Source organism: Barbus barbus (assembly GCF_936440315.1).
Source record: "Barbus barbus genome assembly, chromosome: 37".
NCBI lineage: Eukaryota > Metazoa > Chordata > Actinopteri > Cypriniformes > Cyprinidae > Barbus > Barbus barbus.
In genome coordinates this window covers 22283215-22295215 of record NC_136715.1, presented here as the reverse complement: position 1 = coordinate 22295215, position 12001 = coordinate 22283215, and the positions used below count along the sequence as shown (strand labels likewise).

Sequence of the window (12001 nt, the reverse complement as noted above, 5' to 3'; positions counted from 1 at the left end):
CACACAACACATTAACATTGACCAAGTAGATTTAATAAAAACAAATCAGCCAGAAATATCACAAACATGAATTGAAAATGGCAAAAGTGTCCAAGTGGCACATTTAGAGCGTTATTATGACGACACTGAACCTAAATGCTAACAGCGGCTTAGCAAGAGGAAAGGCTCTTCCGTGGAAATTAAGTGCCATTCTCAAATCACCTGCTACTGAATGAGAAAATCTCAAGTTCAAATGCTACAGGCGAGTTGTCACAGCGCGCTCCTCTTCACCTCCATCACGCTGTGCTCCAAAGACTCCCCAGCCGCACGCAGCTCGTCTCTCCGCCGTGCGAGATTGCCACGTTCCTCTTGCAATCGTTCATGCAGCTCTATGTAGCGTCTGCTCTGCAGGTATCTCACCTCCACTTCGCTGCCGCTGGAACTGGCTTTCAGATCTGAAAAGTCAAGGCCAAATATTACATTATGCACGCAAAGGAGCACCCACACTAGCTAACATCCATGTCCAACACTGCTAGCAGTAGCAAAGAAGTTGGCCTACAAGATTCAATAATACATGTAATCACTAATTACTCCACTGTTATTAAAAAATAAATAAAAAAATAACAAAGACATGGGCTTAAAAAACAGACAACTTCAGGATTTTAAAATATCATTCTGTCTGTATGGGACTAACATGACCAGGTGCACAAACACAACACACAAAAGAACAGCACTTCAAGTTACCAATGAAATGATGAATTGGATTAACATTACCAGGTGCACAAACAACACTAGAAAAAGGACAAACATTTGTTTGTATAGGAAAAACGTTCTCTATACGTATGCTCCTGGTTATATATTAGATATATATATATATATATATATATATATATATATATATATATATATACACGTTACTTAAAGCAATGATAACTTGCAGTTCAGTAATGGCTGGAATACACGGCACCAGTCTAGTTCCTGATCTCAAGAGAAAATGTAACTATTCCACCAAAACATATGGAAACATGCATAAAATTAACCACATATTCACCAACAACATTGAAATAAATATGAATTGCTGTGAAATTATGTTAGTAAATTAGAGCCAGTCGTTGGGGTATATTTGTAGCAATAGCCAAAAATACATTGTATGGGTAAAAACTACAGATTTTTCTTTTATGCCAAAAATCATTAGGATATTAAGTAAAGATCATGCTCCATGAAGATATTCATGATTAGTAATATGCATTGTTAAGAACTTCATTTGGACAACTTTAAAGGCGATTTTCTCAATATTTAGATGTTTTTGCACCCTCAGATTCCAGATTTTCAAATAGTTGTATCTCAGCCAGATATTGTCCGATCATAACAAACCATACATCAATGGAAATCTTATTTATGTGGCTTTCAGATGATAAATTTTCGAAAAATTGACCCTTATGACTGGTTCTGTGGTCCAGAGTCACATATCATCCTGCACTTGCTAAACTTACATCTGAAAATATTTTTCAATGTAATAAATGTTAAGGGGGGCATGTGAACAATTCGTATACTCGCTAAGTAACGTTAGTAGCCTATTATACTGGCTTCTTGTGTCAATTGTTGATCTACGCGACATTACTTTAGTAAATGAATTGCCTTAAAATGAATAGCAATAACTTATTTTTGAGATATAGTAATTTCCCTGCATTGCTGTATTGGGGTGTTTTAAGCTATCCTCGTGTGTCCGGTATCGGTACCTTCAGCGGTGAGCACCGGGTCGCTGGGACAGGCTCGGGTCACGTCCTCCAGGATCTGCTCCACGGTCGGCGGCTCCGGTCTGGACGGCAGCACCATCCGCTTCTTGCTTTTGGAGCCAAAATTCATCCTGACTGGAGACGCACCAGCTCCGATTTTAAACAACAAGGGTGTGACATTTATAAAGCATTAGTGTTCGTGTTGATGGGCAGACAGTACACTGTAAAACTAACTCAACTGAACATATTTCACATGGAAACTGTTTACTGTGCGCCACAGCGCTGACGCGTCAGACGATGCTTCTTCGAGATCTACGGAGATCTTCGTGAAGACTGGCGCCATCTATCGACTCGGAGTAAAACAGCACTACAGAAACAGAAGACTGTCGCAAGAACACGAGCTGAGATCAGTTTACAGCATTAAACCATAGTGATCTCACAACAAGAAGTAAATGTAAAAGTTTATAGCTATATGATCTACAATCTTACAGGTTAGTGTGATTGTATGCAGTATAATTTATTCTTCCATTCTGGAATGCTTCAGTTTGATAAGCTTTTATGAAAAGTTGGATATATTCCACTCAGTTTTAGGACTTAAGCTGATAATGTATGAGGAAAAAATAATTCTACAAGAAAGTATATTTTGAAGTGTTGAATACAAAAATTTATTGAAGATGTACATTTTTTTTATCATAATAATAAGATTACAAAATCTCTGACAGATGCCATGAGTACAACAAATTACTACCAATAAATAAAAAACTACAATGTTGAATTTCCTACAGTACATTTCTACATTGCTATGTTTGCTGAAGAAGACATTTAACAATCTGAACAAATTTATATGAACAGTGAAAATAAATACACCAGGTTATAAAGTCCAAAACTCCACTCCTGACAACGGCTGTGTGAAAATCAGGCATCAGTTCACCCACTGAGGTCTTTACAATGAGACCATATGATACTGCGGTCAGAACTGATGTTAATTCAACATGATGCTGCATCTCTTGCATCCTCAGGTCACTTTAGCCACCTGTATTTCTGCATGTAGAAAGAAAGAACCACTTTAAAACATATAAACTTTAAAACTTTTAAGGCTCCTACCTCATACGTACCGTTTAATCAACAGTGGGTTCAGCCTACAGTCAGACACATGCAAGAAGAGACAGCACAGAGAGATATGGAGAAAATCAAAGATCAGAAAACTGTACGACTTGTCAAATGTGGCTTTATTAGCATTACGATGACATACAGGAGCAGAACTGGGCAGTCTCCTGGCTTCAGGCCTGGCGGGGCCAATGGTCCGGTTTCTCGCCAGAGTGTGAAGAACTGCAACAGAGAGAATAATGGATAGAACAAGAGCCAACTTGAACAGTTGAAAAATTCTGACAATGATTAGAACATTTATATTCGTATACACTCACCTAAAGGATTATTAGGAACACCTGTTCAATTTCTCATTAATGCAATTATCTAATCAACCAATCACATGGCAGTTGCTTCAATGCATTTAGGGGTGTGGTCCTGGTCAAGACAATCTCCTGAACTCCAAACTGAATGTCAGAATGGGAAAGAAAGGTGATTTAAGCAATTTTGAGCGTGGCATGGTTGTTGGTGCCAGACGGGCCGGTCTGAGTATTTCACAATCTGCTCAGTTACTGGGATTTTCACGCACAACCATTTCTAGGGTTTACAAAGAATGGTGTGAAAAGGGAAAAACATCCAGTATGCGGCAGTCCTGTGGGCGAAAATGCCTTGTTGATGCTAGAGGTCAGAGGAGAATGGGCCGACTGATTCAAGCTGATAGAACAGCAACTTTGACTGAAATAACCACTCGTTACAACCGAGGTATGCAGCAAAGCATTTGTGAAGCCACAACACGCACAACCTTGAGGCGGATGGGCTACAACAGCAGAAGACCCCACCGGGTACCACTCATCTCCACTACAAATAGGAAAAAGAGGCTACAATTTGCACGAGCTCACCAAAATTGGACGGTTGAAGACTGGAAAAATGTAGCCTGGTCTGATGAGTCTCGATTTCTGTTGAGACATTCAGATGGTAGAGTCAGAATTTGGCGTAAACAGAATGAGAACATGGATCCATCATGCCTTGTTACCACTGTGCAGGCTGGTGGTGTAATGGTGTGGGGGATGTTTTCTTGGCACACTTTAGGCCCCTTAGTGCCAATTGGGCATCGTTTAAATGCCACGGCCTACCTGAGCATTGTTTCTGACCATGTCCATCCCTTTATGACCACCATGTACCCATCCTCTGATGGCTACTTCCAGCAGGATAATGCACCATGTCACAAAGCTCGAATCATTTCAAATTGGTTTCTTGAACATGACAATGAGTTCACTGTACTAAAATGGCCCCCACAGTCACCAGGGGCCAGTTGCGTAAACTTAGCCACCATGTTAAGACTGTGTCTTAAGAACTAGTTTGACCAACTAGCAGTTGCAAAGGGCTAATAAGTCTTACTTTTCCAATACAAATAATACCAATCTACCTTTTCATAACTGAATTAAAAAAGTTATGACCAGTCTTGAAGAAAAAAAATTAGATGACTAACTTTTTAAGACTAGTCTAAACAGTTTATGCAACCGGCCCCAGATCTCAACCCAATAGAGCATCTTTGGGATGTGGTGGAACGGGAGCTTCGTGCCCTGGATGTGCATCCCACAAATCTCCATCAACTGCAAGATGCTATCCTATCAATATGGGCCAACATTTCTAAAGAATGCTTTCAGCACCTTGTTGAATCAATGTCACGTATAATTAAGGCAGTTCTGAAGGCGAAAGGGGGTCAAACACAGTATTAGTATGGTGTTCCTAATAATCCTTTAGGTGAGTGTATACAAATAATAATGTTTGCAGTGCGAACAGTATTGCCAGGGTACTGTGTATATGTATTATGTATATACAAATACACACACATACAGTATATATATTGAAAATATTTACATGTATATACATTTATATTATATATAAATATATGTAATATATAAACATATCATATTTTCTTAAATATATAAATGCATGTGTTTGTATTTATATATACATAATAAATATACACAGTACACACTCATATATTATGTAAACAAAACTTTTATTTTGGATGCGATTAATCGCGATTAATCGTTTGACAGCAGTTATTATATTATATTATATTTTAAAAGCTTGATTAAATTATTACAGTTTTATTTAGCAATTTAATTAGACTGAATTTTCAATGATAATTTTGTATTAAATCATAAAACAAAAAATAAATAAAATGGATAACACAGAATTTAGGGAAAAATATAATTAATTTCATGGGCCCTTAATTAAAAGTTGGCTTGAAAGAATTTATGAAAAAAAAAAAAAAAAACATTAATCCATGTGTTATGTGATGAAATACAGTGCAAGCCAATCTGAGCAGTGACATAAACACTGAATTTATTTATTATTATTTTTTACATGCATGTGTAACTAAAGCTTTTATTAGGTGTGAATCTGAAAATGCAGATGTTTCACAATTATTTCATGGCCAATTGTGTCAGTTCCGATATCTATTCAAATTTTGCATCTTAACATTTTTTTTTTTTATCTTCCGATTTTGATTATCAGGTGTACTGGCAAATAAGATAATAAAAATTCTGGAAAAGAGTGGTGTTTTGAATCAGCTCTTATGTTGCATACCCTCTCTCGTGGCGTTCTCAGCTGCTGACATGGCCTTCCCGCCTATATTGCTGACCATCTCATCTACTTTGGCCTCATGCTTCAGGAAAAATGGCCGCACCACATGCCTGTACAGAATCTGAGAACCATTCCAGGAGACCGGAGCCATGCACCACAACAGGAACAAGCACTAAACACCAGAAATAAAAAAAAAAAACAAGGAAGTGAAAAATTGGCTAATCTAGTGTGAGAATTCATCACTAACATAGAGCAACATAGAGTTGTCCTTACCAAAGAGACTAAAGTTGCAAATAGTTTTAAAAGTTTGTCAAACCTACTCTCGGGTTCCTATATGCATATTGAAGTAGCCTCACCTGTGACGCAACATGCACAGACAAATGATGAAAGTATACAGTTTCCTGGGAAACCTGTCCCGAGAACTCTAATATATACATAATTATGGCTTATCACAGTGATTTAGTGTGAAGCAAAAACACAGTATAAACACACAATAAACACGCAAACATATGGGTTGTTCCAGTATTATTTATTTACTATTATAGCATTCCTTAATATTTTGAATTTATTTTTATTTTCCATTTTTAATTTGAGTTTATGTTTTAGTCATTTTGTTATGTGCTTTTGTCATTTTTATTAATTTTGAAATAAGAATTATGTTAAATATTTATTAAAAAAAATTTAAGGTGTGGTAATTTAGTACTTTTATTTCGATTTCCATTAACAAAAATACATTTTCAGTTTTATTTTTTCGGTGTCTTTTTTTTTTTGTTTTAGGTTGGAACACTATGGAAGCCCATTTCTGCCACTGAATTAAAAAATAATCAAATAAAAAGGAAATTATTAAATGTTTTCTCACAATTATGACTTTTGTTTCTCAGAATTGTGAGATATATAAAATAAAAATACCTTTATATCTCAAAATTGGGACTTTTTTTTCAGAATTGCGAGTTTAGTCTCGCAGGTCTAACTTTATAAGATGCAATTGTGAGTTATTAAGTCAGAATTGTGAGATATATACTCGCAATTCTGACAACATATCAGTCTTTTCCCCCCTCAAAACTAGACTCTATAACTCGCAGTTGTGAGTTTATATACTGTATAACAATTCTGAGAAAAAAAGGTAAAATTGCGAGAAAAAAAATCAGAATTGTGACTTTTTATCTCGCAATTTTGAGTTTATATATCACGCAATTCTGAGAAGAAAAGGCAGAATTGCACGTTTATATCTCGCAATTCTGACTTCATTTCTCGGAATTATGAGTTTATATCTCTCAATTCTGAGAAATAAAGTCAGAATTGTGAGATAAAAGTCACAAAGTTACCTTTTAGTGACGGGAATGGCCTCCATACAACACTGATATACAACATATAATTCCAATAAAATAAGATAAAAAGAAATAAAAAGAAAAACATTGTGCATCTATAGTGTGATTGATTTTAAAATGATATTAAAACTACGAATGCTAAAACCAAACATATGCCCATGACCACTAATATAGACAAACTGGCAGATGTCTAAAGACCAACAACAGAGCTGTCCTAAATTAAACAGCTTGCCAACCAACTATTTAACCTCTCAGATGGAGCATGACAAAGGAAAGCAGAATCTTTGTGCCAATTAGCAGAAAGAAGCTGGTAATAATCTGATCCTCTTAAATCAGATATTAGCCAGAGAAAGCATCTGGCCTTGTTCTACCTACCTTACACACATAGTAGAAAGGAAACCAGTGAAGAAAAATGTCCGAGAAGAATTCCCCCACGCTGAAGAAGCCGTAGATTACCCAGTACGTCAGCCATTGGGTGTCATCCTCCTTATCAGGGCTTTCTATTGCTTTGATACTAAAAATGTAAACAAAACAAAATAAGATAGGCTACCCCATCCAAGTTACTGCAACCAGAAAAATAATAAAGATTCATTGTAGGTTACAACAACTGCTGATTTGTGAAGAAAAAAAACAACCTTAAAAGCACATAACTCACGAGTAATATGCAGGATAAACAAAACCAATCAGATTACAGAGCAGAGAAGCACCGTATCCAAATAATAAATACGCTCCAGTCACACCAACAGCACCTGTTGGAAGAAAATCACTGTCTTTCTAAAACAGCTAAGCTATGACTTTATAGTGTAAACGGCAAAATCACATGTGAAATGACTCCAATGCAATCTTTAGCACTATTTTTCAATGTAGAGTTAGATGTTGAGGGATGAAGGCCAAGTCACGGGTTGGTTAGGTCAGACAAAATCTCACTTGAGGAACTTCATTATTCAGAAATTGAAACATTTCAGCTATTTTTCTGTGCTTTACCTGAAGGGAAATTAATTCCTCTTTATTAATGATGTAATGATTTATTTCACATGCCAATAATAAATAGCCTACTGTGTGTGTATCAAAGCAGCTTCGACTGATTTGAGCACCTGCTACATCAAAGTTTAGGATAACAGCATACGAGTACTTTTTATTAAATATAGCCTACAGAACATGAAACGGGCTTTATATAAAATCAGGACTTACCGAGCGCTAAATATCGTTTCTTGATGCCTGTTTTCTCTTCGATTTTATTGAGACAGTCAGTGACTATATTCTTCTCGTTTAAAAAAGCCTCGACGCGGTCTTTTATCTTTGTAAATATGGTAAACATCGTGGCTCGGAGGAAAGTGTAACGTTATGCAGTTAAACACAAGTGTCTGTCTCTGGGCTAGTTTCGCTGACTGGACAGACTCAATCCTCTTACTGTCAGTCTGTGGGAGGATCAGGACTCTAGACTGACAGCTGAAGCAGGCTCAGGAAAATGCGTATAAATAGTACGCCAAATAACAATTAAAACTTGTGGTATTGATACGCAACTGTAACTGACATTTTCCGAAACAGATATGAGTGTGCAGTCAGGATAATCAAGTCAGATATGGAAGAAGTTGAATCTGAAGTGAAAAGGGAAGACAGGAGTTTTACAACAATACACTTTAAATGCTCCTTTTATCATTTTAGTGGGTTCTCTCATGTTCACCATCACATTTGGTGGCTGTTTCGGAGCTCTGCGCAACATGGTCTGATATACTTACCCTTATATTGTGACAAGCCGATTTTAGTCACACGTATGATTTTTGGTTTTTATGTATTTACGAAGAAATCATATCTGTCCAGTTTGTAGGAATTGTGTTGGCCATTCTGCTTCTTCAAATAACAGCTGGTGTTCTGGGCCTTCTGTTCTCTGAAAAGGTAAAGAATTCACAGAAGTACAAGAACAAACTTTGGACCTGATCCAATCTTGGAGAAATTATGTGAAGTTTAAAACGACTACTTTCAATATTTGTTGGTAGGTTCAAGAGAGGACAGAGCAGCTGATGATGAAGGCCATTGTACGCTATCGTGATGATCAGGACCTGGAAAATGTGATTGATTTTGTACAGAAAAAGGTGAATGAACTTTATATATATATACACATACTGTATACAAGAATACAGTAAACACCATAATAATGTGAAATAAGTTTAAATGAATAAATACGTTTAAAAATTGAAAATTGAAATGTTTAAATTAAAATGTTTTCAATTTTAAAATTGCAAAATGTCATTTATTCCTGTGATGGTAAAGCTGTCATTACTCCAGTCTTCAGTGTCACATGATCCTTCAGTCTAATATGCTTATTTGCTGCTCTAGAAACATTTGTTTAACTGCTTAATATGTTTTTGGAAAGTATGATGCTTTTCAGAATTCTTTAATGAATAGAAATTATAGTAGAATTAATACACTGTAAAAAATATAGTTGTTTCAGCTTAAAATAATTTGTTACCCCCGCTGACTTAAAATTTTTATTCAAAATATTCCAGTTGTCCCTTAAATTAACATTGAGTAACTTAAAATTTCAAGTTGACTAAAAAAAAAAAAACTTTTTTTTTTTTTTTTTTTTTTTTTACAGTGTAAGTATTAAAGGTATAGTTCACCCAAAAATGAAAATGTCATCATTTACTCACCCTTTAGTAGTTCCAAACCTGTATGAATTTCCTTGTTCTGCTAAAAAAACAAAAAACACACTATGGAAGTCAATGGTGCCCCAGAACACATTCTTCAGAATATCTTCCTTTTTGCTCATTCATACAGGTTTGGATCTACTTCAGGGTTAGTAAATGACAGAATTTTCATTTTTGGGTGAACTATCCCTTTAAGTCACTATATAATGACAGTATTTATTTGAAATAGAAATCTTTTGTAACATCTTTACTGTTTCTTTTCATCAGATTCTTGCTGAATAGAACTATTAACTTCTTAAAAACCTTTCTGACCCCATACATTTGAACAGTAGTGTAAGTATGTGAGACTGATGAATGGCCGATGCATGCAATGGCAGAGGTCAAAGATTACACTATTGATCTACTATATCCTGTAGTTCAAGTGCTGTGGCGTGGATTCCTATTAGACTGGTCTAAAAACATGTACTTCAACGCTTCTGACCAGAACCCCAGTCTGGAAGCCTATGGAGTGCCCTTCTCCTGCTGCATACGGCTGAAGAATGAAATATTAGTAATGCGAGTATTCTTCTGAGTATTACTGCCATTCATTCATGAAACATTTAAAGCCTTTTTAAACATTTATTTTTAGTGCTGGGCAACGATTAATCGCAATTAATCACATCTAAAATAATTCATGTTCATAATATATGTGTGTGTGCTGTGTATCTATATGTGTATATAAATACACACACATGCATGTATATATTTAAGAAAGATAAGTTATGTTTATATATTAAATATTTATATACAATATAAATTAAATGAATATAAATATATACATGTAAATATTTTCAAAATATATACTGTGTCTTTATATATACATAATAAACACACAAAGTACACACACATATATTATATAAACAAAACCTTTTATTTTGGATGCGATTAATCGCGATTAGTTGTTGCCCAGCACTATTTTTTAGTCTTTTTAGAGGTGAGAAAACGGTTTTTACGGTGAGATCAACAACTTTCGTTATGTCCAGATAACCACAAAACAACTTTCGTTATGTCCAGATAACCACAAAACAACTTTCGTTATGTCCAGAAAATTAAGTCGTGATAACGACAAAACAACTTTCGTTATGTCCAGATAACCACAAAACAACTTTCGTTATGTCCAGATCACGAGAAAATTAAGTCGTGATAACGACAAAACAACTTTCGTTATGTCCAGATCACAAGGAAATTAAGTCGTGATCACAAGAAAACAAGACAGAAAAATTATAATAATGCATGGCCGCTTAGAACTTCCGTATAAATGGACTGAATTGTTAAATTATAGCTCATCAATAATTTTCTAAATATATTCGAGAGAGATGTATGTGGGACAATGGATTTCAGAAAAACACATAGATGGCAAATCTACTGTTGTTTATTACACTATAAGAATAGCAACTTAATCAATATTAAATAACTTAATCTATGTATTTAATTATTAGTAATTAAATCTCAAATTCACAAATCAATGAGGAAAACATACAGATTTTTAAAATATAGATTGTATAGATATAGTTACTTTTTTTCCTTCTAGATATGTCATGAAATTACAAACTACAAAAATTATTACACACACACACACATATTAGTGCTGTCAAATGATTAATCACGATTAATCACATCCAAAATAAATGTTTTTGTTTACATAATATATATGTGTACTGTGTATATTTATTGCATGCATATATAAATAGACACACTTGCATGTATATATTTAAGAAAATATGTTATATATTAAATATATTTATGTATAAGTTAAATTATACACATAAATATATGCATGTAAAATACATATAAATATTTTCTAAATATATGCTGTGTGTGTGTATATTTTTATATACATAATAAATATATACAGTACACACACATATACTATATAAACCAAAACTTTTATTTTGGATGCGATTAATCGTGATTCACAGAATATTTTCAAATTTAGGATAACATAGATCATCAGGTTTTGCCCCGAATGTGGAGTACATACAGCAAATTAATTTAAAGGTTTCTACTCAATTGTTATTTTTAATGGGAATTTTTTTTTTTAAATGCAAAATATAATTATTTTCACCAGCTGTCTTTTGGATCCCACTGTATGTAAATGTTACATTTTTAACAACTCTCATTTACTTTTATGGTACAAAGCGATCTCTTCATACAGGACTCCTTTTCTTACACTCATTACAATTAATTAAACATGAACAGCCACCCAAAGTACATAGACCACAGTAAAACGCATACTGAGCCACTAGAAATATTATCTCAAACCTGATATGTAGGACACATGAAACTCACATGGAAAAAGTCAAAACAAAAAAGACAAACGTGCATCTCTTTGCATTGAGGCTGATAAGCGATTTGTCTGTTATTTAGATATGTATGATGTCACTGGCTTCAGTACAGCTCCGTCAAATCCGAAGCGTTCAAGAGAAGAAGAGGAAACGTAACAGGAGCGACAACTTTTGCTGCAACAGAAAGTCTTGACTGGTTTTATACGCTTACCTTTCTCCAAGTGCAGGCATTGGAATTCAATGATGCATTGCACTTGAAATACCAAGTTATAACATGTTACAAATTAGAAGCAAATAATGTGATT

At 34.8% G+C, this 12001-nt stretch overlaps 3 protein-coding genes across 4 annotated transcripts; 1 reads left to right on the top strand and 2 right to left on the bottom strand.

Annotated features, from left to right (window-relative positions):
• Positions 1 to 15: 15 nt before the first annotated feature.
• cUnh19orf25 (chromosome Un C19orf25 homolog) lies at positions 16 to 2031 on the bottom strand. Its single transcript, XM_079396319.1, has 2 exons — positions 1719 to 2031; positions 16 to 434 (listed from the first exon to the last, which is right to left on the bottom strand). The coding sequence occupies exons 1-2, from the start codon at positions 1843 to 1845 to the stop codon at positions 250 to 252; spliced, it is 312 nt and encodes a 103-aa protein (XP_079252445.1). The 5' UTR covers positions 1846 to 2031; the 3' UTR covers positions 16 to 249.
• A 329-nt stretch (positions 2032 to 2360) lies between these two features.
• reep6 (receptor accessory protein 6) lies at positions 2361 to 8139 on the bottom strand. Of its 2 annotated transcripts, none has more exons than XM_079396424.1 (7): positions 7916 to 8139; positions 7380 to 7473; positions 7100 to 7238; positions 5400 to 5568; positions 2968 to 3044; positions 2831 to 2854; positions 2361 to 2756 (listed from the first exon to the last, which is right to left on the bottom strand). In XM_079396424.1, exons 1-6 carry the CDS (start codon positions 8040 to 8042, stop codon positions 2834 to 2836), a joined length of 627 nt encoding a protein of 208 aa, XP_079252550.1. In that variant the 5' UTR covers positions 8043 to 8139; the 3' UTR covers positions 2361 to 2756; positions 2831 to 2833. The 2 variants fall into 2 exon arrangements, with proteins under 2 accessions (XP_079252550.1, XP_079252551.1); XM_079396425.1 differs by having other exon boundaries at positions 2361 to 2748; positions 7916 to 8116.
• A 135-nt stretch (positions 8140 to 8274) lies between these two features.
• LOC306856980 (tetraspanin-33) lies at positions 8275 to 11889 on the top strand (the record flags this gene model as incomplete). The annotated part of the gene is given in 7 exon segments (XM_079396572.1): positions 8275 to 8278; positions 8390 to 8448; positions 8546 to 8620; positions 8722 to 8817; positions 9789 to 9813; positions 9816 to 9922; positions 11779 to 11889. Coding segments are annotated over 7 exon segments (477 nt in total).
• Between the last annotated feature and the right edge of the window lie 112 nt (positions 11890 to 12001).